The 27,891-nt window shown below is 47.1% G+C and overlaps 3 protein-coding genes and 1 non-coding gene across 5 annotated transcripts in view; 2 read left to right on the top strand and 2 right to left on the bottom strand.

The window, feature by feature from the left end:
- Positions 1–1,757: 1,757 nt before the first annotated feature.
- LOC115497562 (urokinase plasminogen activator surface receptor) lies at positions 1,758–4,411 on the bottom strand. The gene is made up of 3 exons (XM_030286714.4): positions 4,041–4,411; positions 2,842–2,982; positions 1,758–2,077 (listed from the first exon to the last, which is right to left on the bottom strand). Exons 1-3 carry the CDS (start codon positions 4,123–4,125, stop codon positions 1,890–1,892), a joined length of 414 nt encoding a protein of 137 aa, XP_030142574.4. The 5' UTR covers positions 4,126–4,411; the 3' UTR covers positions 1,758–1,889.
- Positions 4,412–7,451: 3,040 nt separating this feature from the next.
- LOC115497600 (U6atac minor spliceosomal RNA) lies at positions 7,452–7,579 on the top strand. The gene has a single exon (XR_003963164.4). It is a non-coding gene; the product is annotated as a U6atac minor spliceosomal RNA (small nuclear RNA).
- Positions 7,580–8,962: 1,383 nt separating this feature from the next.
- On the bottom strand, positions 8,963–20,713 carry WDR5 (WD repeat domain 5). Its single transcript, XM_030286800.4, has 14 exons — positions 20,487–20,713; positions 18,477–18,667; positions 17,561–17,669; positions 16,228–16,301; positions 15,215–15,304; positions 14,556–14,645; positions 13,827–13,910; positions 12,972–13,027; positions 12,771–12,817; positions 12,539–12,614; positions 12,183–12,216; positions 11,428–11,502; positions 11,079–11,166; positions 8,963–10,080 (listed from the first exon to the last, which is right to left on the bottom strand). Exons 2-14 carry the CDS (start codon positions 18,555–18,557, stop codon positions 9,980–9,982), a joined length of 1,005 nt encoding a protein of 334 aa, XP_030142660.1. The 5' UTR covers positions 18,558–18,667; positions 20,487–20,713; the 3' UTR covers positions 8,963–9,979.
- BRD3 (bromodomain containing 3) overlaps positions 20,358–27,891 on the top strand; it is a 45,291-nt gene continuing 37,757 nt past the window's right edge. Inside the window, exons 1-3 of one of the 2 annotated variants that reach the window (XM_072936685.1) lie at positions 20,358–20,477; positions 22,870–23,020; positions 26,441–26,531. The gene's annotated coding sequence lies outside the window, so the exon portion shown is untranslated. The remainder of the gene's footprint in view (positions 20,478–22,869; positions 23,021–26,440; positions 26,532–27,891) is intronic. The other variant, XM_030286798.4, reaches the window with a different exon arrangement.

Raw genomic sequence — 27,891 nt, 5'->3', positions numbered from 1 at the left:
GCAGGCGCTGTTTGGAGAGTGCAATGGAGCTGATCCACAGCCCCGGGGCAAAAGGAGCAATCCCAGGGCAAAGGTTAAAGAGTTCAGGAGCACTTCAGCCTACTTAATTGCAACAGGCCTCTTACACGGGCTAAGATGGATGGCTGAGCCGGGCGAGGGGGGCAGAGCGGGGCCAGCAGCATCACCCGCCCCGGGAACGCCGGCACGGCGGGGAGAGCACCGGGATGGAGCGATGGAGGCACCGCGGCCGCGCCTCGCCGCTCCCCAAAACGCTGCTGGCTGGCAAAGCTGCCACAGCAGCACCCTCCAACCATCAGCTGTGCTCCATCCTCATCCTAGGGTGGTAAAATCTGCCCCATCCCCATCCTGGCGTCGTAAAATCTGCCCCATCCCCATTCTGGGGCCATAAAATCTGCCCCATCCTGATCCTGGGGTGCCAAAATCTGCCCCATCCCGATCCTGGGGTACCAAAATCTGCCCCATCCCCATCCTGGGGTGATAAAATCTGCCCCATCCCAATTCTGGGGTGATAAAATCTGCCCCATCCCCATCCTGGGGCCATAAAATCTGCCCCATCCCCATCCTGGAGTGGTAAAATCTGCCCCATCCCGATTCTCCAGCCATCAGGTCTTCCCTATCCTCATCCTGGGGTGGTAAAATCTTCCCCATCCCAATCCAGGGGCCATAAAATCTGCCCCATCCCAATCCTCCAGCCATCAGCTCTGCTCCATCCTCATCCTGGAGTGATAAAATCTGCCCCATCCTGATTCTTCAGGTCTGCCCCATCCCCATCCTCAGGCCATAAAATCTTCCCCATCCTGGATCATTGGGAATTTATACTGGAGAGGGCTTTTGCCAGGAGTTCAGCACAGGCAGATAAATAACCAGTAGCCAGAATAACTCCAGCTGCCGAGGAAATGTTTCCTGCTCCCCTGAAAATCATAAGGAACGTTTTAAGGGGAAAGAGGGGGAATTGGGTACTGTTGCTGCTCTTGTCATTTTTCTTCTAGGATTTGTTTTCTGATTTCCTTTTATTTTGAATCTTCAGAATCTGAACGTGTTTTGTATCAGTCCCAAGGTGTTTCTCTTGGGAAGGTGCCTCAGATAATATTTTTAGTAGAGTTTTGGCTTGTTTTCTGAGACACATCTGAGAAATGTCATCAAAAGCTGATGTTTTGCATGGAAAAGGTCTTTTGCATTATTTTTTTTTTTTCATCTGAAGGAAAAAAAAATAGAATAAAAACTATTTCCTCGCCTTCTCACAGCGAGGTTGATGCTGTTTCCCTGGTGATAAAGACACAGGGCTGGCTCTTGAGACAGATGCGTTTAATTCCCAGCCCTGCCATGACCTTGGAGCAGCCACTCGGGCTCCGATCCGCACGGGATGGGATTTATATATATATATATTTAATTTTTTTTCTGTTAAAACTCCCGTTTGGCTTCTTCAGCTGGGAAAAACGCCTGGAAATTCTGCTCTTTCTTTTCTTTTCTTTTCCCAGCGGCTCGGTCCCCCAGCCCAGCGCCCACCCCCGGTGCTGGGGATGCTGCTCCATCCCCGCGGCCGGGATGCGGAGCGAGGCTGGCGGATGCCCTCTCGTGGGAAGAGCGGGGCTCAGCCGCGCTCCTGAATCCCACCAGGATGTGGGAAGACCCCCAAGCTTTGCATTCCTCCTTCCCCGGGATGCTGCAGGTACCCCCCGAGCTCGGGGAGCATCCCCATCCTCCCGGGGGAGCATCACCAACACCTCTCCAGGGCGCAGCGTTCGGCACCTTTTATTGAGGAAGAGGAGAGAAGGGCGTGCTGCCCACCCTGGGGAGCAGCCAGGGGGGCACCCCAGCTGCCAGCACCCACCCACGAGCCAGGCACATCCCCCAGACCCACGGGGGGCTCAGCAGAGGAGCAGGGCGGTGAGGATGCAGGGCAGCAGCAGGAGGTGGCCGGGGGGCGGCCGGGGGGCTCCGGGGGAGGTGTTGCACAGGTCGGTGTCGCAGCAGTGGATGCGGACCCCCGGCAGCTCCTGCTGCTGGCAGTGGCGAGAGGTGGCACAGCCGCTGGTCAGCAGGATGCCCAGGACCACTGCAAAGCAAGCACAGGGAGGGACATGGCAGGGACAGGGCGCTGTGACAGCCTGGCACAGGGACAGGCCCGGCCTGGCTGCCTGTGAGGTTGGGTTTGGGGGTGACCAGAGCCTCGAGCAGCCCTCGGGGTGTGTGGGAATCCAGAGCATCCCTCTGGCTGCCCTGGCAGGTCTGGGACCCTGGCAGGGGTCAGGAACCCCCCTGGACAGAGCCCCCAGAGACACTGTCTGTGATCTCTGTCCACAGAGAGAAGTTTTCAATCTTACAGGATGAATTACAAGCTTTGAGTGTTTAATAAGAGTAATAATTAAGTGTGACACGGGTGCAAAAGTAAAATTTTAAGTTTCTAAATTAAGGGTTCAGAGGGGACAAGATGGAGGAATTGGGAGTGTCTTGTCCTTTTCCTCCTTCTTCATGCCCTCCATGTTTCACTGTGGTGTTGGCATTTTTCTATTAGTTTAGGCTGGGGACACACTATTCAACGTAAATGATAGATATTGGCACATTATTGTAAATATAGTACATGTAGTTTCTGGTATATAATGTTTGTACCATCCCACTGAGGGCAGAGCCCCACACGCTGCCCTGCAGGACAGAGCTGCGGCAGGGCAGCAGAACATGTTAGAGATAAACAGAATAAACAGCCTTGAAACCAGCACAGACGAATTATGGCTTCTGCTTTGGCAATGGGGCAGAAAGACAGAGACTTTCTACAATCTCAGAATCATCAATACCCACAAATTCCAACAGGGGTGAACTCACCGCTCTCTGTTTTAATGCAGAACCGGTGCTTGAAGCCCTGGTGGGACTGGGAGCAGGTGATCACCTCGGGGTTGGAGCACCCCATGTCCACGTTTTTGGTGCCAACCACGATGTTGCAGCCGTAACACTGGAGTCCAGACACTAAACGAGAAGCAGAGGAAACACGGCTGGATTTTTTTTCCAGAGGGGAAAAGGCTTCAACTCGTTGCGAGCTTCGCAGCGCTCCCTGCCTTGCCAAGTCGCATTAAGCCAGAGCTGCCCGTCACTTGTTTACCCGGTGGGCCCGAAAATACAGATTCATCTCCCACTAGAGGTCAGTGCTAAATCAGAGATTAGCCGGAGATTTGCGCTGGGACCAAACTGTGGGAGCTTTGAAACAGGGGGTGTAAGGAGTAGGTGAAACCTCACAACCGACTTCAGGTCTCCGTCACGCTCAGAAACAGCTTCTCCAGTTTTCACCAAATTTCTCCAGTTTGGCTGTGCCTGCTTTGGAGGTATTTGCTCCAGAGGGATGGGTTTATCAGCGTGGTTTGGTTTTTCCCCTGGACACAGTCCTGATATTATCACAGGGTCTATCAGGAAGGCAAACCTGCTCGGAAACAGAAGGGAAATCCTCCTTCAGAGCCACCGTGCTGTGACCCCGGGCCAATGGCCCCAGTGTGTCCCCAGGGCTTTGCACACTTGCACTGGTGGCAGCTCAGCCCTCCCCTGCAGCCACTGTGTCTGAAAATTGCCACAATGGGAATTAAACCATTTCTCAGGTTTCTTAAATAAAAAAAAAAAATTAAAAAAAAGCGCCTTTAAATGAGATTAATTTACACCATCCACCTCTGTTGTGGAGGTTAAGGCAACCTCTATTGATTAATCAGGTTGCTGCCATTACTTTTGCTCACCTCTGAACACTGACCCAGAGCCCTTCCCGAGCTTCCTGGGCTCCCACAGAGTTTTTGGGGGTGTTGAGCACCCTCATACAGCCAGGCACAGCCAGGGAAGTCCCTGCCCTAGCCAAACCAGGGAAGAGGAGCCCAGGGGATCCCAAATCCTGGCACGCTGCCCTTTTGTACAAAACAGTGACATTACCTCCATCCTAAAAGCACCAGCATGCAGCTGCAGGGCTTGGGGTGGGAGTACCCCTAAATTCACCCCAAGGAGAAATCACACCGGGGCAAGTCGGGTTTAGGGAGGAGAGCAGCACTCACCCTCTGGCAGGACGAAGACCACGGTCAGCAGAGACAGGATCCCATGGGCACCTCCGGCCATGTGCCCGCAGAGCATGGGGGGCATCCCCGGGGGTGGGCTCGGGGTGAGCCTTCCTCTCCTCCCGGCTCTTCACCCCGGCCCTCCTCTTCCTCGGCGCTGCCTCCTCACCTGCGAGCCCTTCCCGTGGGGTTCAGGGCTCTGGCTGCTCCCTGCCTGCCCTGCCAGCCCCTGGCACTCGGCTCCTTCTGTGGGTGTTGAATTTCTCCCTCCTGCTCTGGAGAAATTCCCCGATTCTCTCAGTTCACGCTCAGACCTGAGTGCGTATGATGTGCTACCCTCAGTTATTTCTGTCCTATTTCCTCTGTCCACGATCACTTCCCATTAATACCACCGTGCAGCAGCTCTTGGAGAGAAATTCTCCCTAATCAAGATTTAGTTTTAAATCCACTTCGAAATCCTCTAATTCAGTTGGATTAGGCAGAAGGGGTTTGGGGAGATGTATGGTTTTACTATTTTTTTTTTTTTCCCATCTCTTTCCTCTCTGAGCTGTCTCATCTTCATGAACGGACCCACCGGCTTTCTGTGACATCTTGTGCTATTTAAAGAGGAAAGGAATAATTTTATTAAAGAGAAGCAGTCAACTAATTTTAAATCCGAGACTTGAGATCCTCTAACAAAGTACAGCTCTGGGGATGGCCCTGGGGTTAAAGGGAAAACCTGAAGGAGAGGGAAGAGGGTTTGAATGGAATGTGTGTATTTACACACAAGAAAATAGTTGGCTTAATAAAGCAGGGAGAGGTTAGAGCCAGCCCCGGGCTTGGATCAGCTCAGGAGGGAGCTGGGACTGCCAGGGGCTTGGGGAGGGGACGAGGGACAGCAGAGGGAAGGGCTGAGCAGCGATGGGTCACAGCCACATGGGACACCAGGGATGTCACCAGCTGCAGGAGCAGGCCCCCAGCCCCCTGTTGGGCACTGTCCCCACAAGCAAAGCCCGAGCTCTCAGCGGAGCTAATGGGACTTGGAGAGCTAATGCTTACTAATGAGAGAGCGCCACCGAATGCGCGGGATTAAAAAATTAAAATGACAAAATAAGCTGCTTATGTAGCTCATCCAGCAATTGCCTGCTAGCAGCACCTGAAATCCCCCACCCTGGGCACCCCAGCCCAGCAGGCACCTCCTGTGCCAGGCAGGCTCCGACCGAATCTTCATCAGCATCTTCATCAGCAGGGATGCTGGTTTGGATTTTGTCAGAATCTGTGGGTATTGGTGATTCCGAGGTTGTAGAAAGTCTCTGTCTTTCAGCCCCTCTGCCAAAGAAGAAGTCATAATTCGTCTGTGCTGGTTTCAAGGCTGTTTATTCTGTTTATCTCTAACATGTTCTGCTGCCCTGCCGCAGCTCTGTCCTGCAGGGCAGCGTGTGGGGCTCTGCCCTCAGTGGGATGGTACAAACATTAAATACCAGAAACTACCTGTGCTGGATTTACAATAACGTGCCAATATCTGTCACCTACGTTGAACAGTGTGTCCCCAGCCTGAACCAACAGAAAAATGCCAACACCACAGTGAAACATGGAGGGCATGAAGAAGGAGAAAAAGGACAAGGCACACCCAATTTCCTCCATCTTGTCCCCTCTGAACCCCTAATCTAGAATCCTAAAATTTTACTTTTGCACCCGTGCCACACTTAATTATTACTCTTATCAAACACTCAGAGCTTGTAATTCATCCTGTAAGATTGAAAACTCTTTTCCATGGACAGAGATCACAGACAGTGTCTCTGGGGGCTCTGTCCAGGGGGGTTCCTGACCCCTGCCAGGGTCCCAGACCTGCCAGGATTTCACTGGGAGGCAGCACAAACTGGTCCAAGGAAGGGCATCTACAGCTCAGGAGGGGCAGTTGGCACCTGGGAGAAGTGCCCAAAAAATGCAGCTCATGGATTTAAATCCCTTAAACCACCCACGGCGTCTCGCTTGCCTCAAAACAATGCGATTGTAACAAATGTCTGACACAGAAAAGCCTGAAAGCCTGGGGGAGAAGGGATAAAAGGCAGGAAATGGGATTGATTTAAACGCATGCATAAATCAGAGCATTCAATAAGGAGGAGAAGCTAACTTTTAATCCCCTAATAAACTCGTCAGTTATCTGCAAGGGGCAGCCAGGAGCAGCCTGGGCTGTGCGGCAGCAATGAAGCATCCCTGGAAGTGTCTAAGGCCAGGCTGGACAGGGCTGGGAGCAACCTGGGAGAGTGGAAGGTGTTCGTGCCCGCATCAGGGGGTTGGAATGGGGTGAGCTGTAAGGTCCTTTCCACCTCGGGCCCTTCTGTGAGTCCGGGATGCGGCAGCTGTGCACAACCAGGGGCTGCTCAAACCCCTGGGCACTGCACCTGGATCCGCAGCCTCATCCGGGAGAGCGGCTCCTCCGCTGCTGCTTCTGCCGGGAAGGTCTGGGAGAAGGTCTGGGAGAAGGTCTGGGAGAGGGTTTGGGAGAAGGTCTGGGAGAAGGTCTGGGAGAGGGTCTGGGAGAAGGTCTGGGAGAAGGTCTGGGAGCCCCAGGGCTCGGGGGATGGAGCGATGCCTTAAGGCGGTATCGGTGGCACCTGCAGCGGGATGCTGGGGGTGTCATCCCGCTGGAACAGCAGCGCCCCGGGCTGCTTTGAGCTGCTGCAGTGCTCATTTAGAGAAATGTTTGTCTGGTTTGATTCCCTTGGCATACCGAAGAGAAAGGTCTTAAGAAAACGGGAAAAAAAAGAAAAAAACCCACCCAACCTTTTCCACCGCTCCCACGTGTGGAATTTGTAACTCGTTATTAGCGCTGATATAACTCAGAGTGATTAACGAGCTCCGGGGCAGCGGGAACACTTCGGGAATGGGCTGCGGGAGATGCCACCAGCACATCCCGCGGTGCCGCTCGGATAAAAGCTCAAATCCGAGGGAAACCCGGCAGGAAAGGCTCAGACCCGCGGAATATCCGGCGGGAAAGGTAAAACCTGAAAGGTAAAACCTGAGGGATACCCCCGGGAAAGCGCAAACCCTGCGCAGGTTCCGCACACCCCAGCGGCACCGCCCCACGCCCCGCCCCGCCGGGGGCGGGATTCGAACCTGCGAACCACGGGCGCGCCCGCCTCAATCAGCGAGGCAGAAGGCGAACCACCACGGGGAGGAGAAGCTCCGCCTTCCGCACGCTGATTGGCTGAGCTTGATGAATATATTAAAAGGGTAGCGGAAAACGCGCGTTTTAGCGATTTAACCGATATTTTTAGGTGAAATTTGGACTTATATTAAAAGTTTTCTTATGGATACTAGAAAGAAGTGTCAAGTTAGGGGAGAAAAGGTAGAAAAATTGGCTCACTCTATTCTGTATAGATGCATAGTGCTGGAGGTTTAAATAGCGTTGAATGAGGCCCAATGGTTGTGTTGTATGAAAGGAGAGAAGGTTAGCACTCCCCTTGATAAGGATGGAAGAGGCCCCAGTGGCCTATACAACACACATACGGTTAAGGCACTGCCACCTACTTCGTGGCATCTAACCATGTTTTTTCCCAATTTTTTCCCCTTTTTGTTTTCTTTCAGTGAGACCCTAAAGTGCAGCATTGTCTTTTTCCGTCCCTCAGCTCACCTTTTCCCTCAGCTTAAAAGTAGCCACTGCACCCGAGGCCCACAGGAGTTACTCACCCTAGCCACTCTCAGCCTGTACCTAAAATGAAGTGACACCTCCCCTGCTCCAGCCAGCACACAATCCTCGTTTCCAGGGCTGTTTCAGCTAATCCCTGCCCTCTAACCACCACACACTCCTCATTTCCAGAGCTCTGCTTGAGCTAATCCCGGCCCTCCAACCACCACAGCCATGCCAGGCTGTACAGAATTAGAGGTAAGTATAGCTCATGCCAGCAGGCATTAATCCCAGGTGGAATATTAAGGATTTAAACACAACCTTTATGAAGAGCAGCTTTACAGTAGATCCTTTACATTAAGGGCTTTTCTATCCCTGTTCAAGAGATTTCCTGTGATGGCAGAAAATTCATCTCCCTCCTCCCCAGCTCTGTGACAGCACAGCTGGGCGAGAGAACCCACTCATACACAGGGACATGAGAAGCATTATGCCAGGAAATATTTCGGAATCAACATTAAAATGCTTTGCTGGAGTAAAATTCCACCTCCTCCATGCTGTGAAGCAGCACAGCCACATCTTGCATTGAAGAGTTTCACCAGCCTTCAAGGATAAGGCTGAAAAAAACCACGAGTTGATCATTTTAGCAGTGACACCAAGTCTAGACACAGTGTCCCTTCCTGGGGGTAATGAAAAACCTCCAAAGGCAGTGATATTATTAATAGCCATTTTAGCAGCTCAACATGAACTCTATTTTTATATTTTAAAAAGAAAACCTATGCCTCATGTCTTGCAGCCCTTTCTCTCCAAGGGTTTCAAAGCAAGGCAGCCTCAGAAGAGCACTCCTGAGGTCTGGATTGTAATTGATTTTCTGTTATTACAAAGCACCAGAGGTAAATACAAAAAAAAAAAAAAAAAAAAAAAAAAAAAGAGGTTTTGCTTCACCAGGAGCAAAACATCTCTTTGCAGCAGAACCCTTTGGGTGCAGTAAAACTTGTGCATCCATGCATTTCTTATCCAGCACAAGGTAAATCCTGGATCCTGGAGAGGGCAGCAGGAATCCTTTCCCTCGGCTCAAGCTCTCTGGGAGGGGTTGTAGCAACGTTGTCTCTGCTGAGGACACCTTCAGCTCAATCCATTTCCCTTCATTAAATACATTTGGACTTGTGTTTGTTCCTCTTTGTCTCTCCACACTGCTGCTCCTCATCCTCCCTCACTGGAGCTCCTACAGGAAACATCTCCCCTTAAAAATGTTTTTAAGAGAAACTTCCATGGGCACGGACACTTCACATGAGCACACTCTTAACCACAAACATACACATAAAATCCCACCTTTTTATTATGGCACATGGTATTTTTCTGGATGTGTAAATACCACATGGATATGACAAAAAGGGAAAGAAATAGCAATGCTGAGATAGATACAGAGTCATGCCATTTGCAATACAGCTTCATACCATGGATTGCCAAGATACAAAAAGTCTGGGTTTGTTTCTTTTTACATTGAAATAACTTTACAGTTTTCTGTGAGTTGGCTTTAGAACCAGAAGAGGCAAAGTAAAAAAAAAATTAAAATATGCTGAGAACAACTACAAGCAGGATTCATTTTAATGGTTAACAGAAGAACTGTAACTTTGCTCTAGAACAGCATCTATTAAACACACAAGAGGTAACAAGAGGTAAGCAACTATACAGAAGGTAAGAGATTCCACCACAGGAGTCAAGTCAGGGGCAGGAAGAGGGAAAATCTGGAACTGAATGGTTTTATTTGGTCACAAAGTTTGAGCTGAGTGTTTTAAAATGAAGCACCCTTAAAGATGCAGTACTCCTATTTAAAACAATACAGAAATCTCCCAAGAGACTAAAAGCTACATTTTGGAAAAAAAATTTTAAAAATAATAAAAAAAAAAAGTAGACATATTAAAAAAAAATTCCACACATCTCTAGGCCTGTGACTTAACTTACTGGTACAAAGTAGACTGGCAGCTCTTCCTTAAGCAGCAACAGTGCCCAGAAGCAATGCCATCAGAAAATACAGTATCTTTGGGGTGTCCAAGACTTCTGACCCAACATCAGAATCATCCATTTGTCTGCCAAAACATTAGGCAAGAAAAGGAGACACTGCATCTTTTTTTTTTTTTTTCCACCACGTTGCCCAGCTCTAGCAGAGCTAAGATGTTTTCTTTGGGCCAAGACTAACAGAAACCACTTTTATCAAATATTCTTCAGGTTTCCTGCCAAACTGGATTTATGGGTGTTTTTATTTTTTAATAATTTTTTTAAAAACATTTTTCTTTTTTTCCTGACAGTCTCTAAAGCAATCCTGGAACGTTTAACAGTCACTCTTCCACAGTTTAATTGTTTTGTCATTTTCTAGTGCCGCTGATGCGATGATGTTTTCTGTTGGGTGACAAGCTGTGGAGATGACAACATCTGAGCAAAAAGAAAAGATAGAAAAAATGCAATTATTTCAATCTGGTTCGTAGCAGGCATTTCTGAAAATTAGCAATTGTGTTTTATTAAGCCAAGTTATTATTTCCTCGTAGCAGAATTAAATGTGCTATTTGTAAATATCTTACAGCTGTTGCTCCTCTGTGGAAGGAAATACAAGCAGGAAAGAATTGAGGGCAGTAATAAACGGTTTGACAGGTTTCAAAAGGTGAGAACTCTTTAGATTTGAGCTCTTACTTCTATCAGATCATGTCAGACACAGCTGAATCAAAACCTAGGCCATGGACGGTATTTCCAACATCCCGGGCAGTTCTTGGGTAACACGTCATCTTCAGAGCCTGAAAATGAAAATCTGCTGCCACTGCCTTCCTTGCACTCAAATCACTGGGATCCTGCCCAAAAATCACTGGGATCCTGCACAAAAATCACTGGGATCCTGCCCAAAATCACTGGGATCCTGCACAAAAATCACTGGGATCCTGCACAAAAATCACTGGGATCCTGCCCAAAGCAAAGGACTGAGCACACTGAGATTTCAGCTAAAGCTCTGCTCTTTTACAGGACTCAGACTGAGGTGACAGGTGACATCTCGTGGCTCCACACCAGGCACATGCACAGACATTTCCAGCCCACATCAATCCTTATCATCCTTGGGAGCTGCAGCTCTGCAAGGTGTTAACAGACCATTCACAGCCACTGATGTTATGAGACATTTTTAAATATCTTGACCAGTTCTGTGCTCAAGCAAATCTCCTTTGCAAGTTGATGTCAAAGTTTTAACAGGTGAAGAATAAAGCAATTTCGATGCCTATAAAAAGCCTTCATAAAAAGGAGTAAAACTCCCAGGGTTCAATTAAACTTCAGCCAGTCAAGAATTTATGGGTCTGAGAGTAAAAATTGGTATTAGAAAGAAAATGCTCAGGCTAAGGCTGATGATATGAGGGGTATTTCATCAATAAAACCAGAATCCTCTCCCTCACCTGTGTGTCCTTGTAGTTTCTGTACAATCTCTTTTGTCTGAAGGTTCCAGATGTAAACCAGGTTGTCTTCTGAACCAGACACAATCCACTGGAGGGGCAGAGAGAAAATAAAGTTATCTGAATCTTTCTGATCCATATCCAAGTGCTACTTCTCAGTAAACATTTCACTGTTATCATGTGAAAGGGAGGAGGAGGAAAAGTCAAGAACCCTGACAGTGAGCCCACCTAGAGAGACAGAAACCAGCACCCACCAAAGGAGGTTTTCAGCCCCAAAATCCTCTTTTATCTACAGAGAGGAGCAGTAAGAATTGCGCACAGGTAACAAAAAAATAATCATATCAACACCAACCTTTCCACCAGTGACAGAGAAATTGGCAAATATGCAGTACTTCTCATTTTTGTGTCCTGTGTATGTCTTCAGGCACTGGAAGGGAAGAGCCACAGGACATTAATGCAGCTGGGAGAGAGTTCTTTCAATCAAGGACAAACTGTCTGGGAAAAAAAGACTAAACACATCAGCCTATGTTTCCCACCCTGCCAACTGATCTAGAGGATGCAGAGTGCAGCTCTGCTCTAAAACCCAAAACAAAGCCCTATATTTGTAGTGAAAGAGGTCAAAGGCAATTTATTGTTCATGAAGAGAAAAATGCAGAAATATTGCTGTACTTAATGTCTCAGGGCTATGCAGAAGCCAAATATTTTCATTTTTTTTTCTTCTTAAAGACATCTTTAGTCAGAATCACAGAATAGTTTGAGTTTGAAGGGTCCTTGAAAGGTCTGACATGAGCAGGGACACCTTCCACTGTCCCAGGCTGCTCCAAGCCCCTCCAACCTGGTCTTGGACACTTCCAGGGATCCAGCTGCCCTGTGCCAGGGCCTCCCCACCCTCACAGGAAACTTTCTGACCTGAATCCACCCTCTTTTAGCTTAAAACTATTACCCCTTGTCCTGTTGCAACAGGCTCTGCTAAAAGTTTATCCTCTCCACTGAAGAGGTACTGACACTTTTTTTTTCTGTAGTACTCATACGTTAAGTTTAAAAATCACATGTAAAATCCAATTTTCCTAGAAGCTTAGTTAAGTCTACATAAACAGAAAGAATTACCTTTCCTTTGCTGTAGTCCCAAAGTTTGAGAGTGCTGGAAAACAAAACCAAAGATTTTAGTTCTTGGATGTTTTTTTTTTTAATCTGAAAAGTTCCTAGCAGCTGAAAAGTGTTTCTCTATACTAGAGTTCCAAAAGTCTACATGGATCATTTCAGCCTGACTTTGGAATGCAGGGTTAGTTAACCCCAAAATATCTGTTTTACTGCCATGCCATTCATATTCTCCTCCATAGAAAACACTATATATGAAGTCATGTGTTATCATTACTGTAGCAGACAAAAAGCAAATTAAACCATTCATCTGATGCTCCAGATTTCAAATCTGCATGTTATTCTCTTTTTTTTTTAATACTTACTTGTCCAAAGTTGCAGCTAATATGTATTTGCCATTTGGTGAGAATTTCACAAAAGACACAGGAGGGTTATCATCATCTAGAGCAAAATTAAAAGCAGTGTTACAAAGTGCACAGCTGTGTTGTCTCACTGACAGAGGGTTTCTTTTGACATTCATTTGTTTTTAATAGTTTCAGTGAAACACAGAAAATCTGTGTGAAAAATACAACCCAGACAAGAAATATTTCTGCTTACCAATCAGTGTTTTCAAGCACTGGCCTGATGCTGTATCCCAGATACGACTGTTAAAAACAATACAAAAAATAATTACTATTGGGCTTGAAGTCTTTTATTACAATTTTAACATTACAAATATAAGGGTGTTTTGTTTTAAAAAAGGTATTTTTAAAATGCAAAAGGTGCAAAGAGTGATGCAGACAAGAAATAACCACTTACCAGAGTCCATCATAGCTACTTGACACTATCAGGGATCCATCACGATTAAAATGCACCTGTAATATTAATACTAATTATTAAAACTAATAACTTTACTGATGTTCATAAAGATCAAATGTTTAAGCTCCTTATTTCCCATTTCTGACATGGAACACATCAGCAGAATAAAACATGCAGATAGAACCTGATTATTTTAAGGGCATCTAGTGGAACATCTTATGTAGCCACTCATGTTTTATGGTGAATTTTCTGCTATTTATATCTAAAGAAAAATTATTACTATTGAAAGACATTTGTAAGTGTGAAATATCTTTTACACATGGCAATACAAGTATGTTAGAACAGCCACAGTTGAACATATCTGATGCCCAGGTTTTTTCCAGTGTTTTTCATTTCAAAGACATTAAGAGTTGAATATCTCCTGGTTTTCCTTAATTCCAATGGATATTGCTGTATTACAAACTCATTTCTCCTATGAAATAACTGAGATTTAAAAGAGGAGTGTTGTATGGAACACCTTCAGTAATGACTTGGAACACGAAAGCAAGAGAAATACAGATTGTCCCCTGAGCATCAAGTGGCACAAATCTGTGTCTCAGAATGACACTCAGGCATGCCTGGCACACCTCTGCACTATTCCCATTTACAGCCAGGACCAAAATCCACACTGATCTTGGAGAAAACACCACTCATTTCATTCCCACTGAGCAACGGCCACGGGCAGCACCACAGCCCAGCCTGGATGCTGTGTAAAGGTTTGGTAACAGAGCACAAACTCACCCCTCCACAGGGGCAGGAGAGGAGCTCTGCTAACAAAACAAACATTTTTGTGTTCACTGATCAGGAGGGACTTACAGCTGAAACTGGGTCAGAGTGAGCAGGCAACGTCTTGAGGCACTTCCCTGTTTTCACATCCCATATCCTCACGCTTTCGTCAAACTGGAGAGGGAACAGAGGCACCAGGGGGGTTTAGTCAAACACCTGATTGAGGCACTCAAGTACAGCCTGGCTACAGCATCAATCTCATCCCAGCTGGGTCAGAAAGCCCAGGACACAACCAACAGCCTGGGAACACCTCCCTGAATTCCTTGTCTCCGTGTAGGGCACTGAGGATGGATTTAGGGCTTTTCCCAACCCCAGCTCACCTGACTACAAGCTGTGTTTGTGAGGGAAAAAACAACTGAAATGGGTGTGTGATTCATATTCTTTCATGCAATATTGTTTTTAAACCATGAGCTGACCCAGTATGCAGAGGCAGAGGTGATTAGAAGTCATCCTTTAGGTAAGTCAGAATCCAGGTGATTAGAAACCATAAGTTGTACTATAAATTCTGTATTCACTACTTATAAATTGTACTACAGCAATCCTGCCTGCAGAAATCCTGTGTCACTCTAATCATAAATTAGTGTGCTGCAGTAATCATAATAATCTGTTAAGAAAATAAAGCTGTAATTGTAACTATGATTTAATACCATCATCATTCTGCCAAGGATCCCTAAAGAACCTGTCTGTCCCTTTAGTGACAAGTGACAGAGTGTGCAGTACTTGCTTCCCACAAAGGAAAAAAAATTAAAAACCACTCACTGAGCCAGAAACGATGAGGTTTGACTGAGGGTTGAAATTGCAGCAGAAAACGTAGTTACTGTGCCCTTTCAATGTCTTTAAGCACTTACCCTGAAATAAAATTCAGCAGAGTTAAGTACACAGCATCACCCAGCACCATAAAAGCATCCAGAGAGACCACATTAAGGTTAATCACTGTGCAGCACAGAAAGAAACCATCTCTAACCCCATATTTAGATGGGCAGAGGGCCAGCTGCAACAAAACAGGAAAAAAAACAAACCAATATAAAACAATCATAATGATTGCAGACGAGGTGCAAACTCTTTATGTAGCTCAGGAGGATCCAAATCATTTAATAGTCCTAATCAAAACTCAAACAAATTATCCGTTTCTCTCTCACAAGAGAATGGGGGGCAAAAAGCAGAAATAAGAAGTTGCAAAAAGGTTTCATCTGAGGGTTTTTGTTGTGGTTCTATCTCCATCATCAGGCTTTAGTGCTCTCTCAGAACATAACAGGCTCCTCGTGGTATCCACAAGCATCCCACTCTTTCCAAGAGCAGACAGCACAATTAATTCAATCTCACAGCCCATCCACCAGCTTGTTACAAGCAGGAACACAAATGAAGAAGCCAACGTTGGACAAAAATGAAGGTAAATAAATAATAATTCCTGCCCTTACCGAGCTTACATCCCATATTTTGAGAGTTTTGTCATCGGAGGCAGAGACAAGGAGGTTGGAATCTGATGACCAAGCAACATCAGAGATCCCCTAAAACAAAGGGAAATAATTCTCTTCTCAGCTCTGTTTGTTCAGCCACACAGAAAAGTGGAAAACACAGACTGCAGATTACATTCCCAGCTGAAGCCTGAATGAAAATTCAGCACTGAGGGCCAGGAATTCAGTGATTTTGCTGGGTTAAGAGCTCCTCTGGCACAAGTTAATTTTAAGCTGAGCCACACACTCTGAGAACATCAGTAGCTTGTTCACACAGTTCTTACTGTGGCCACCAAAACCCTTTGCTGGAACTCCTAAATACAATGCTCATAAATCTGAATAAATGGCTTTTCTTCATGACAAATGGCTGCTCTTTACAATCCAAGTCCCCAGAGGCTGGAGAAGATTCTAGTGGTTTTTCTTTTGATAAATCTTCATTTTTGCTCATGAAATTTCAGCATGTAAAAACTTAAATAAAAAAAAAAAAAAAAAGGAAAACCAAAGGGCTTGGAAGTTTTGTGTTTTCTTAAGAACTCTGCAGAATGAGTAAGTGTTGTGTTTATGTAGGCAAACCCACAAGAAAAATTCAATCTCCTTAAAAGGCAAGTGTTTTGTTCCTTATACAAAGGAAAGATGGAATGGGACACAGTGTTAGTATTCACAGGGATTTTTACCCAGGAATGCTCTGCTCTGTGTTTGAGGTGGGTTCTCCTGAAATCCAGAGACATGAGAAGCAGGCTGGGCACTGGGAATGCAGCCTGCACTCCACCCATATTTCCAGCCTGCCCCAATGTAACTCCAGCAATTCCAGGACTATATAAACAAAAAACTACAAAGCAAGACTGAAGACTAGAAAGCAGACTGTTAGTTCTGCCTTCTACACAGGCAGAACTAACCAAGAATGGAAATGTCTGAATGAGGAAAAGAAAGCAAAATCCTTCCCAGGTAAATTCCCACAGTAATCACCTCATACTTACCAGCTTATGACCAGATATTGTTTTTTCAAACTTGCCATCATACGCTCCCCAAATTTTAATGAGTTTGTCAGCAGCTGGAAAAGAATGTGCCAGTTCAGAGGTGAATTAACAGCACTACCAGAGCTGTCCCTTCCAGGAGAAAGGAAATAAGTGAACTCTGTCTCTGGGCAGTTCTCCCTCCCCAGGCAGACCTCAGGGAAGGAGGTGATATTGAATTGGTGAAGAACAGCTTCCTACACAGCACTCTGCAGCAGCTGAGGTTACATAAGCTGCCTGGAATGCAGAGAGACTCCAGCAGCTTTAGTTTCTCTCTTGACAACTTGGGTTTCTACTTTTGTTTTAGACTGCCAGTGGTAAAAGTAGTGCTGGTCCACGGGAATGCTTGAAAGGCTTTTGCCCCAAAAAGAACAATAATTACACCACAAGCTGGACTGAATGGATGCCTGCAGAAACCCAAACATATTATCCATGGTAACTTGCAAAACAAGCCAGAGAAAAAAGTTGCTATTTGCCAGATACAGAGTTTGGAAAACATTTTCAGGGGAAAGGGGAGGGGGACTCTGATGGGGACACTGTAAGGATGATTTATATGGCACAGTGCACTGGTTTTATTGAGGTTGTTTGCAGTTAAGTCAAAGCCCCAAGTCATTCCCATGTCTGGAAGACGTTCCAGTGACCCTCACTGTCATATTCAACATTTCCAACTGCCCTTTCCTTACACATGGATTCTCTCTGGATCACTGACAGTCACAGAAGCACATTTTCAAGGCAAAGCTGTCAAGCAGTGCTGAACACTAAAGAAACCCTTAGGAAATACCAAAGCTGACAGAAAGGAGACTTGTTCTATCACTTAAGAGAGCAAGCAGTGAAAAACTATTTCTAAGAACCTTCTGCACTTCACTGGGGCAATCAAAGCCTCTGCCAAGCAGCACAGGACAGAGCATGTGCATCCAGCTCTGCAGCTCCTGCCTTATTTTCCACAGGAAAGTTTTGCCTGCAGTTACTGCGCACAAAGTTTAATTTAAAAGCTTAAACTTCTAGTGATACAGAAAAGCACAAGGGTTTTCTCTGCACAGAAAAGAATCCCGTGCTGGTTTTTGCTCAGTCAGGAAAGCTGAACAGGTGAGGGCTCACCTGGCAATGCAAAGACCCAGTGCTCAAAGTAACAGAACTTCAGTCAAATGATCTCGAAGAGTGACAGCTTTAGCATCACTCTTTCAAGGAAAACCATGTCATGACATGGCATCCCTCGTCCCTAATGGAGACTGCAGACAAGCCCTTCTTCAAAGCCCACATTTATGTTTGAAATGAGACAAAGGCAAGCAATACTTACAGGAGCTGGCAAGCCACTCTCCATTAGGACTAAACTTGACTGATGACACTGCCTTTGTGTGCCCTGCTAACGTGAACTTGAGAGCATAGTTTGGCTTTACTGGGGCAGGCTGTAAGAAAAATATGCATGAATGAGTTAAATTCCAAACTTAGTGGCCAGCTCCAACCAGCACAGAGGAATGGACCGTGTGGATGCTCACCATAACAGACTCCAGCATTAAATCACATTTACATTCCCATTCCCCTCCAAATTCAAAAAGAACCAAACACCCTTTCAGTCTGGGGCCTCACTGTTCCAAGCACAACATCAAGTCACCCCTGAGGTAAATTCCATCCAAGTCAGTAACCAACAGGTGAGAATAATCCAATAGCCCAACCACAAAGTGCCTGGCACTTCCAGGTAGCACCCTTGATATTGATCTGTGCAGTGCTTTCAAGTTTTTGCATTTTCACCCTGATCATTAATCAAACCACAGGCCAATTCCTCCATGCCCCTAAAATCCCACTTTTACCTTTTGAAAAGGCTTCATGGTTAGGCAATAACGCCTCCTTTGAGCATCTCCAGGCTTCAAAGAACCTGAATAACTGTTTCCCACTCCACAACTAGAGATTCACCAATTCTCCAGCCACCTCCAGGGATACAGACAAACAGCCTGTATGATGCCTCATGATCAAAATGACAAGAAGTATTTCACTAATGAGAACTTCCCCAAAACCAATAAAAGAACACTTAGCACCAGAGCAGAGCTGCACTCCACCACTCTTCCCATAAAATCCTCAGCACGAGACGACAGCAGAAGCAGCCACATAGTAAAGATCTTAATTTACAGAAAAATTCAAATCCCTGATTCTGGTCTGGCTGCTGAGTGTTCAGGTAGTTCCAAGTGTTTTTACCAGGAGTATTTTTTGGGGCACACCTTGCTCTGATTGGTCGAGGAGGAAGGAGTAGATTGTGTTTTGGTGGATTCTGCATCAGGCTTCTTTTCTTCTGTTGCCATGGTTCTGGAGCTGGCAAATGAGACTTATGGGTGCTTGAAGGGGAGAATGAATGTGCTGCTTCAAAAGGCAGCTCCTGCCACTGAGAGGAGAGCCACGCTGAAAGGAAAGCCTGGAAGAAAAACGAAATATTCTCATTAGCTGTCAAAAAGATTCTCAGCGTGCACAAGAGTGAGATTGGTCAAAGTGCAGGTTGCCAGAAACCAGTATGAGAACTCCTATTTATTATCTGTGGAGCAACACAGCAGTATTTTAGGCCTTCACACCTACTTATGTGCAAGACCAAGAAGTCAAGCCACAGCCTTTGATCACTCCTTGGAAAGCATTTTCCAAACAGAAGTACAGCACAATAGCTTTGAGGTGTGGCAGAGTTTTCATATAACAGATCCCAAAATACTTGTAACAAGCACAGGGTAAATGCAGTAGTTTGTATGGAAGATGGAAGGAACAGCCCAAGGCCTTTCTATTTTAATTTATTAAAGTAGAGAATACGAGATGATAATGAACACAAAAAATAACCAGCACTTGCAAAGCTTAAGACCTGACTAGATTATTTTCACCTCAGAATGCGAATATTTTGGAGTCATATTTCCCTGCTGAAAGGTCTGAGCATCAAACCATCCCCTTCTCCACCCGAGACTTCCCCCAGGCTGGCGGCAGCCTTGGATCAGCCTCTCCAGACCCGCTTTCTGTAACAAGACCTGGAGGAGTGCAGTGCCAGGATTCCCTAATCGGGGCTGATGCTGCAGAGGGAACCAATCTCCACTGCAGCTCAGGCACATTTCAGCTCAGCAACAGAATCACCCCCAGCTCACACTGTCAGGATTTGCCTGCTAAGTGCATTTGCCACATCGCAGCTCCTTTTGCTGGTGGCAGCACATTCGGGAACGAGAGCGTTTGCTCCCACCATCCACTGGCATTCCAAGCATCTCCCTCCCGAGAGGCTGCACAGCAGGGCACTACCAGTTGCCTGCCGGCTGTGCTCGGTGTGGGGAAATCCCGGAGATTTGGTGTTATGGAATATGCTTGGGATATGCTTTTCCCCATTTCCAGGGACCCCTGTGACTCTGATCAGATAAGAGCAGTCCTTCCTTCCTGCTCTGATGGGGTTTTCTGGAGGAGAGCCAGGAAAGCCCTCCCTGTCCAGAGCCTAGATAAGGCCAATGACCCTTCCTGTTCTTTCCCTCTCTTTCCCCCTCATCTCATGGAATAAAGAAGCTGGACAACCACATCGGGGATAGAGACTCTTTTGAATCTTTGCCCATCTCCTGGCGTGCCTCCCCTCGAGGCCTCGTGTACCTGGGCTAGCCTAATAATTTGGGGGCTGAGAAGGGAGAAGCATCAATCTCGGAAATCCCAGACTGGGTTAGGCTGGAAAAGAGCACAGCGGCTCCTCTGCTCCAGCAGGGTCATCCCAGAGCACATGGCACAGGACTGCATCCTATCTCCAAGTCAGGGACACTCCCCGGCCAATCTGGGGGGGCAACAAGAATAAATTAAACTTTCCTAACGCAGATCCTGCTTGCTTTTCATCTGGAACTCATCCACCAACTCGAGGGAGCACGCAGCGCAATGCCGGGCCCGCCTGGGCTCCGTGCCCGGGGGTCTCCCAGCGCATCCCCCGCGGTCCCGACAACACCCCCCGAGCCCCCCCAAGCCCCGAGCGGCCCTTCCCTGGCTCTGGAATGTGGGGGCGAGGCTGTGGGGACCCCCGAGTGTGGGGAGGGGGTGAAGCGAGGGGTCCCCACGCGGTGAGGGGATGGGGGGTGGGGATGGGAGCGGGCGGGCCCCGCGCGCGCTCTGCCCTGAGGGGAGGCGGCGGCGGCGCGCGCGGGCAACGGCGGTGCGGGAGAGCCCCGGGGGCGGTGCGGGAGACCGGGAGAGGAGCCAGGCGGGAGAGCAGCCATCGCCTCGCCCTCTCGGTGACTTACCGGAGGGGATGGGGATGGGGAAAAAGGGAGGGCCGGCCGCCGCCTCCTCCGCGGTGAGGGAGGAGCGCGGCCGCGGGAGGGGAGGGAGGGGGGGACGCGGCGGCGGCGGCGGCGGGTCCGGGTCCGGCAGGCGGGGAATGCGGGCGGGCGCCTGCGCCGAGCGGGCCGGAGGCCGCACAATGCCGCTCTCTCCCGGCAGCGCTACGGCGCGGCCCGAGAGCCAAAAGAGCGGCGCGAGTGCGCGCACGGGCGGAGCCCATCCCCGCGGCGTCCTGCCCGCCCCTTCCCTCCCCTCCTTCATTTCCCTCCCCTCCTTCATTTCCCTCCCATCCCTCTTTTCTCTTTTTTCCCTCCCCTCGTTGCTTTCTCTCTTCCCTCCCCGCGCCCGCTGTCTCTGCCCGCATCCCCGCCGGTGTGGCATCCCCGCCGGTGTGGCATCCCCTGAGGGCGGCGGGCTCGTACCCACCGCGGTGGGGTGGCCACGGCGCTGCTCCCGTGGCCCCGGGGCCGTTGAGCTCGGCTGGAAGGGGTTAGGTGTCGTTGGGATACGACCGCAGCTGGTCCCGCTGGATGGACAGCGATAAAAAGCGGTTATAAGAAGGGCAGGCCCATTCACACGGCTGTAATAATGGCTGTAATATCCGTAATAATGTCTGTAAGGTGCGCGTTGGACTCTTCTAGCAGGGTGTCATCCTCAAGCTGTGCCACGGGAGGTTCAGGCTGCACGTCGGGAATTTCTTAATGGAAAATGGTGTTAAATGTTGGATCGTGGGAAAAATTAAACACTGGAGCTGCCCAGGGAGGTGGCACAGTCCCTGTCCCCAGGGGTGTCCAAGGAGTGACTGGACGTGCTGTGATTTAATTGACAAAGTGATGATCAATCAAAGGTTGGACTCGATGATCCCGGAGGTCTTTCCCAACCCAAGTGATTCTGTGGCTCTCTAATGCTGATGTTTGAGCCATTTTAACACATTTAACATTTAATCATCACCTGGGTGAGAGAGTATCTGAGGCAAGGAGGTTTTCTCAGCGTATTGTCACACAAAAATCCCTGACTCACAAAAGTGTTTAATTCACCAAGGCCGAACAGCCTAGTTACAGTTAAACATGTGTTTAAGCACTTCTCTGGAGAGCAGTGGGTTATTTCTGAACTCACACGTTGCAGTCTGCTTTCAGTTAAGAGGGAAGCAAAGGAGACGTGTGTCATTCACTGGCCCTTTAACACAGGAAGATATTTGGCTTCCAAAAATTCTAGTGGCAGTTGAGAAAGGAAAAGATGAAAAAAAACTGTGGTATGGTGAAGCCAAGGCCCTTCTCCTCCAGCCTGGAATCCTGCAGCAGAAATCTGGAGAATTAGCCCTGCCCTCTAAACTCAGGGAGGTAAAACACAGAAGAGCTTCACAGTCACCCAAACAATATTAGGAAAAAAATCCGGTTAAATCCCTGGTGCTGATTCTTCCAGATGGTTTCAGCCTAAAGTTTTCAGTCTTTTAAACAATATGAAATAAAATGGGAGAATGCAAATCAGCAGTATAATGCTATTAATAGATCTTCCTTGTGGCAGGGTGTTTTTTGTGTCTTTCATGTTGGAGATAAGTTTATATTTTGCCTCTCAGTATCTGCTTTGGGAATTTTTGCCTGATATTTTTCTGTATATGTAGAAAATACATATAAATATATTTATATATGTGTAGAAAGCATATATATGTGCATGTATAAAAATCTCTGCTCTGCATAATATCTCTCTGGAATCTGAAAAATGTAGCCTTGACTACAAATTAAGTGCAATCCTAAACAACCCCTTAGCCTCTAAGTGTCCTGGATGTTTTTTTAAACAAGTTTAAAGTATGATCAACTCCATTTGGCCAAGTACCTGATTCCGTGCCAGGCTGGGTTTTTGATAGCAAGGAGCTTTCAGAAACAGCACGAGCAGGGGCATTTCTTTGGGAGTGCAGAACATCCCCAGGGCTCTGCACAGACAAAAATTTGGATTAAATTTCACTTGATGCTTATGAATCATCTGTGTGGGTCTTTCTTGCTCCCCCAGCCAGGCTTCCACAGCTGGGATCAGCAGGATGTGACATCTGTCCAAACTCTGGAGAAGTGTGGGGCTTGGCAGGCTTCTCCCTCACCAAATCTTTCATTCCCTTTGCTTCCAAACAGCCTGAATTTGGGGACGTGCCAAGTGCGCTGGAAAAGACACCTGTCTGAGGTGTTTGTGGGTGAGCAGCTTCCCATGGTGATGAAAGGGAAAGGAAAATGGCTCAGATTGGAAGGAAGTGGCTGCTCCCAGTGTTACTGGGGTCCCTTTGGGTGGTTTCCAGCGTGTCAGGAGCTGAGGCTGTGGCTCCTGCTGTGACCAATGTGTGTGATTTTGTCCCAGGTTGCACCAGAGAGCAGAGCTAACCCAGTGCTGCAGAGCTGATCCAAAGGACGTTATTGTTTGGGGAAAAGCTCCCAGGAACTTCACTACAGCCTGGACCTGTTCTTTTGACCTGCCTGCTGCAAAGCAGCTCGTGCTTTCGTTTGTAGTGGTGAGTAATCACACACGGAGCTCACAAGCTGTGTGAGCCCATGTTTATGTTTTGGCACAATTAGCAATCCCGGCTTGCATTTTTATTTGCTTGGGCCCCTCAGCAGACAGAGGAAGTGCAGAACAGACTCACTGTGTGCTACACTCTGCTCCAGAAAAAGGGAGGAAGAACCCAGGAGAGACCTGCTGCATCTTTTAGGCTTCTAAAGAGCAGCTGATCCCTGACACAGCGCTGTTTCTGGGTGGTTCCTAACATGCTGTTCTGTTTTTTTCTTTTTCCCTAAATCCCAGATACATCACATTCGTATGTTTCTTCTGGGATTTAAAAACAAACACTGAACCTTTTCCAGGATGATATTTCTCCCTCCCCCACTACACACTAAGCCTTGCTTGCATCATTGCCAACATTTGTTCATTTAAAGCTAGGAAATCTTAGCCCAGTGGAGAGCAGGTAGGATTGGAATCTTCCTGCCCTGGGAGGGATGTGTACAAACACTTAATCCAGGCATGAGGGGCCTATAGAAGTTGAAGAACTCATTTCAATTAAAGATCATTGAACACTGCATGTATCAAACCCTCGTTGGTAAAGACCTGGTAAGAAACATGATTTTGAAGAGCAGGTCGGACTTCCCACAGGGTTGGGAGTCTTGCAATGTGCTATTCATTCAGTACAAATTCCCCCCAGTGCCAGCCCCAGCCAAGTTAATGCATAGAGACTGCTGATTTGAGAGCCCAGCCTGAGTCACACACGCTCTGACTGCCAGACGTGATGACAGCCTGCCTCTCCCAGCCACTTCAACTGGAGCAGCAGGTTCTCAGCACTTGTGTGAATCAGGAGCTTTGTTCTTTGGCTGCAGCCACAGCGAGCGGACAGCTCAATACAATTCACTCACACCCCTGAAATAGTTTTAGTGAAATCTATTTATTACTCATTGTCATTTACAGATCAAGATGTTTGAAGGTGTTACTGTTTGGTTAGAGGATCTCTCTGCCATTCTCTCCAGTCTTTGTGAGGGGGCAGGAGGAAAAGTAAGGAAACACAGAGGAATCATTTAGGGCTTTGGCCAGCTGAAGTCTGGCATGTTCCAGTGTCTGTTGGTTTAAACTGCCAGCTCAGTAACACACACTATTCACAACCTTGCCTACCTGTGCAAACCGCTGTGTTCACAGCAGGTGCTGGGTCTTCACCTCACACTGAATGTCCAACAAAACCATTCAGATGCAGGTAATTTCCAAAGGAACATTTTTAACTATGGCCAAAGATATGTAGCCATATTGGCTGTGCAGTTTCTTTTCCATCCCCAAATTCTGTGGTCATGTCTTTCTCTCACACAACAGTTTTGGCCTTTGCTCTGCTTCTTTCCTTATATATAAACCTTAGCCCACTGTATCCCAGTCTCCAGCTCCTCCAAATAAAGCTTTTTGCTCCCTCCTGGTAAGCCACATCATAGTCAGACAGAAGATTTTTGTGGGCTCTTCATGCCCTTCCTGTCCATTGCAGTGGAAGCACTTCATCTCTGCTTCACTGGATTGAGAACATCCAATCTGGAATAACTTTATTTAAATCTACTCTGGACCCTCCACTGGATATTGGCTGACTCCAGAGCACCATTCAGATCACAATCAAAACTCCTCTTGGCAGATGAACATATACAAGATCCTTTAGGTCTTAAGTTGCTCAATTCTTTCCTGTCTTCCCTTCAAACAGCACAGTGTTGTGCCTTTTGGGGCTTGTAGACATCCTGGCTCCTGGCTTCCCAATCTGGGGGCTCTGCTCACCCCTCTCCAGATGAAGGGGGAACACTGAAGATCCAAAAGCCCTGCAGGCACTGACATTCCTGGGAGCGAGGAGCCAGGGTGGCCGCACCAACTGGTGTGTCCAGGCTCTCAGAACTACAAAAAATGAGTCAGAAGAGCTGAGTCCCAATTCTGCCTCTGCCCATGATTCTCTGCATCATCATATTCCCTCTCAGCTTCCTCAGCTGAAAAACAGGAGTCATAATATTTCCTACCTTACAAAAGCTATTCGAAGGATTATTGCATTGTTGTGAATTTCACAGATGAAAGGTACTACAGAAGAACAAACTGCAATTATTGTTTCAAACCTCTGCCCTAATCCTGTCATCCTTAACTTGCTGAATAACACTTACTCAGTCGAGGAAATCCTGCCACTACACTGAAGATGATCATTGGAAAAGATGACTCTCTGTTGTAATAAGAGCATTTATCCCCGTTGTGTTCAACACCCTTCTGCCTGACACTGGAGTGATCTGAGTCATGTAATCTCCCCTTGCAGTGGCAATCTGTGGTTTTGATAGTGGGACAGGCACAGGTGAAAATCAGAAGCTTGCAGGAAATACCTACTGCAAAGATCAGAAGGGTTGGTGCTCCCAGCAGTCCCTGATTCCTATTAAATACTGTTGGGTGCAGTCACACAAGGCACCGAGTGTGGCCCATCCTCCCAAAACTCATCTGTCCCACAAAGTATCTCCCTTTCTGCTTCCATCCCCTCTTGCTTTCAAAACACTCAACAGTCCATGAGCAGAGAGGCAAAAAGTGCCAGTGTTTAATAGCCCTGAAAACCACTCCGGTTTTACACAAATAGCATTTTTCTTGTTGAAGCCTGTGCACAAAGCTTCTGAGAAGGATGTAGGGACCACTGGGCATTACAGGTTAAAAGTACTGCCACAGCCAGGAATAAATACATGGCAGATGTTCATTAACAAGGCACTAATTGGGTAACTGGAGGTGCAGCATAAGAGACCACAGAGGCCAACTGAGAAGCATTGGGTGAATGTAGGATGCTCCTCTGAGCTTGGGGAGCAGAAGAAGGTAAAGAGCTGCTGCTGTAGGTTTCTCTTTTATGGAAAAGCTGGTGTTAAGCGTGTCTCTGAAGAGGCAGCCTGTTAACATCTTGTGTGTGAAACTGTGTGACAAAATCAGTTCAGAATTTAATTTAAAGATTACGACTCTTTTCCTCGGTTGAAGTGCTTTTACTTTGGCTTTGGTAACTTGAGCTTAAATTGTTCTGATTTGATTTCACTGTACCTCCTAAGGGGCTTATTCAAACTGAATCAGCCTGTGCCTGTTTGGCTAAACCATTATCTAAAGTCACTGCCTTGCATAAAGAAGGCTTTAGGGATCCCAAAATACGTTTGCTTTCCTAATCCCTTGGAGGATGCAGTGAGGTTCTTCAAGCACAAGTCTGCAGACCTACAGGTAGGTGTGTGAGTAACTGCTGTGTTCCAGCTTGAAAGCTGATAGTGGTGAAATCTCTGGGGACAGTTTCCCACGTGAATTGTTTTGCCTGCTCAGCCTGCTGCATAATGAACATAACAATTTGGGATGAAACTCTCTTACACCCACCCTGGGTGAGATAAGGCAGGATAAGATGTAATTGGAGACTCCTTTTGGGTTGCAGTTTTGATGCACCCTTCATCGTTTTGCTCCTGACAGTGGATTTGTAGAGAGGATCAAACTCCAATACTGAACTTGTGCACATTCACTGTGAGGTGAGTGCCCTGCTAGCCTGGAGAGTTTAATGCTCCCCCAGAGTTTCTGCTCTCTGGTTTTTCTTGTCTCTGCCTTTCTGCCTGCATTCCCCAATTTCCCTCTTCTCTGCTGTTGTGCTCTGTGTCTGTTGCTGGGGGTTGCTGAACACTTTGCATTAGGAGACCCCTGTTCAGTTCCTTGTGGCTCTGCCAAGTCTCACATTGCAGCCAACACTTCTTTTGTTGCAGGAGTTTGTCTTAGACTAAAATATAAATACTTTTAAAACCCAAGCTTTCAGATTATGATTTAGGTGAAAAGGAGTCTTTAGAGTGCATGGAGTCCATTTTTCCGAGTGTTCATAATGAATACTCAGCCCATTTCTCCCTGCCCCCTCCCTTGGAAAGCTTCAGCTGCCAACTTTTCCCAGCCCCCATGCCTAGAGCTGCAGCAGTTTTCATTTAGGGGCTCTTTGGTCCTGCTCATGATTTGGTGTCTGTGTATGTTATGGCATTCAGGAATTCCTACTTTGGTTATCCATGTGGGATCAGGTACATCCTGGAGCAGGAAAGTGCAGTCAAAAGTACTGACCTGGCTTCCTTCAGCTCTTGAATGCTTTGATACACTTGTGGTCTTTTAGATTGCCTTAAAAATGGGCTTAGAGCAGAACAATCAATGAATAAAAAGTGCTCAAAATCCAGTCCTTCCCCCTACTGCCAGGTATCTGGACTTCAGCACGCTTGTGGGCAGGGCAGAGTTCAGGTGTTTCAAAGGGACTGCCTCTTTTTTTGGCAAGCAGGCTTGTGAACACTACCTCGTGAAGTGTGGTGGTTCTCCTTAAGTAGACCCAGAACGTAATTTTTTCGTACTGCTTTTGAGCTTTGTGCTCCTGCAGAGACCATGTGCTCTGGGTGAGGATGTGACTTTGGGGTACCTGATGGTCAAATCAAAAGGGTCAGCTGGCAGGAAGGAAGCCCAAGTCTCACACACTGACCTACAGTGGGGTTTGAGTATTGATGCAGATACACCAAATGCTGCCTTAGTAAATGTATTCAAGAGTGGTAGAGTTGTGAGCAAGTTTCTCGTTCCTGAATTTGCACAAGCCTTGAAGTTGAGTGCCAAAAAGCCCTTTTTTGGGGAACTTTGACTAAGGCATGTGCACAATATTGGATCCATCCTGAGGCAGCTGCAAGCATGGCTAAATGGAATTCTTTTAAGCCTGTACAATCGTTCTGATTATATCATACCTCTGGAGAAATTTCAGTCCCGTTGGTTGTGTTTTTCTAAAGCTAATCTTCTGGAAATAAGGTCTTTTAGTAAAACTGCCTTCACCTTATGGTTACAATAAACTGACTTATTAATTGGCATCAGCATGTGGCTGTC

The sequence above is a fragment of the Taeniopygia guttata genome, chromosome 17, assembly GCF_048771995.1.
Source record: "Taeniopygia guttata chromosome 17, bTaeGut7.mat, whole genome shotgun sequence".
NCBI lineage: Eukaryota > Metazoa > Chordata > Aves > Passeriformes > Estrildidae > Taeniopygia > Taeniopygia guttata.
Note: the sequence above shows the minus strand (reverse complement) of the source record. Positions and strands in the feature narration are given on the sequence as shown.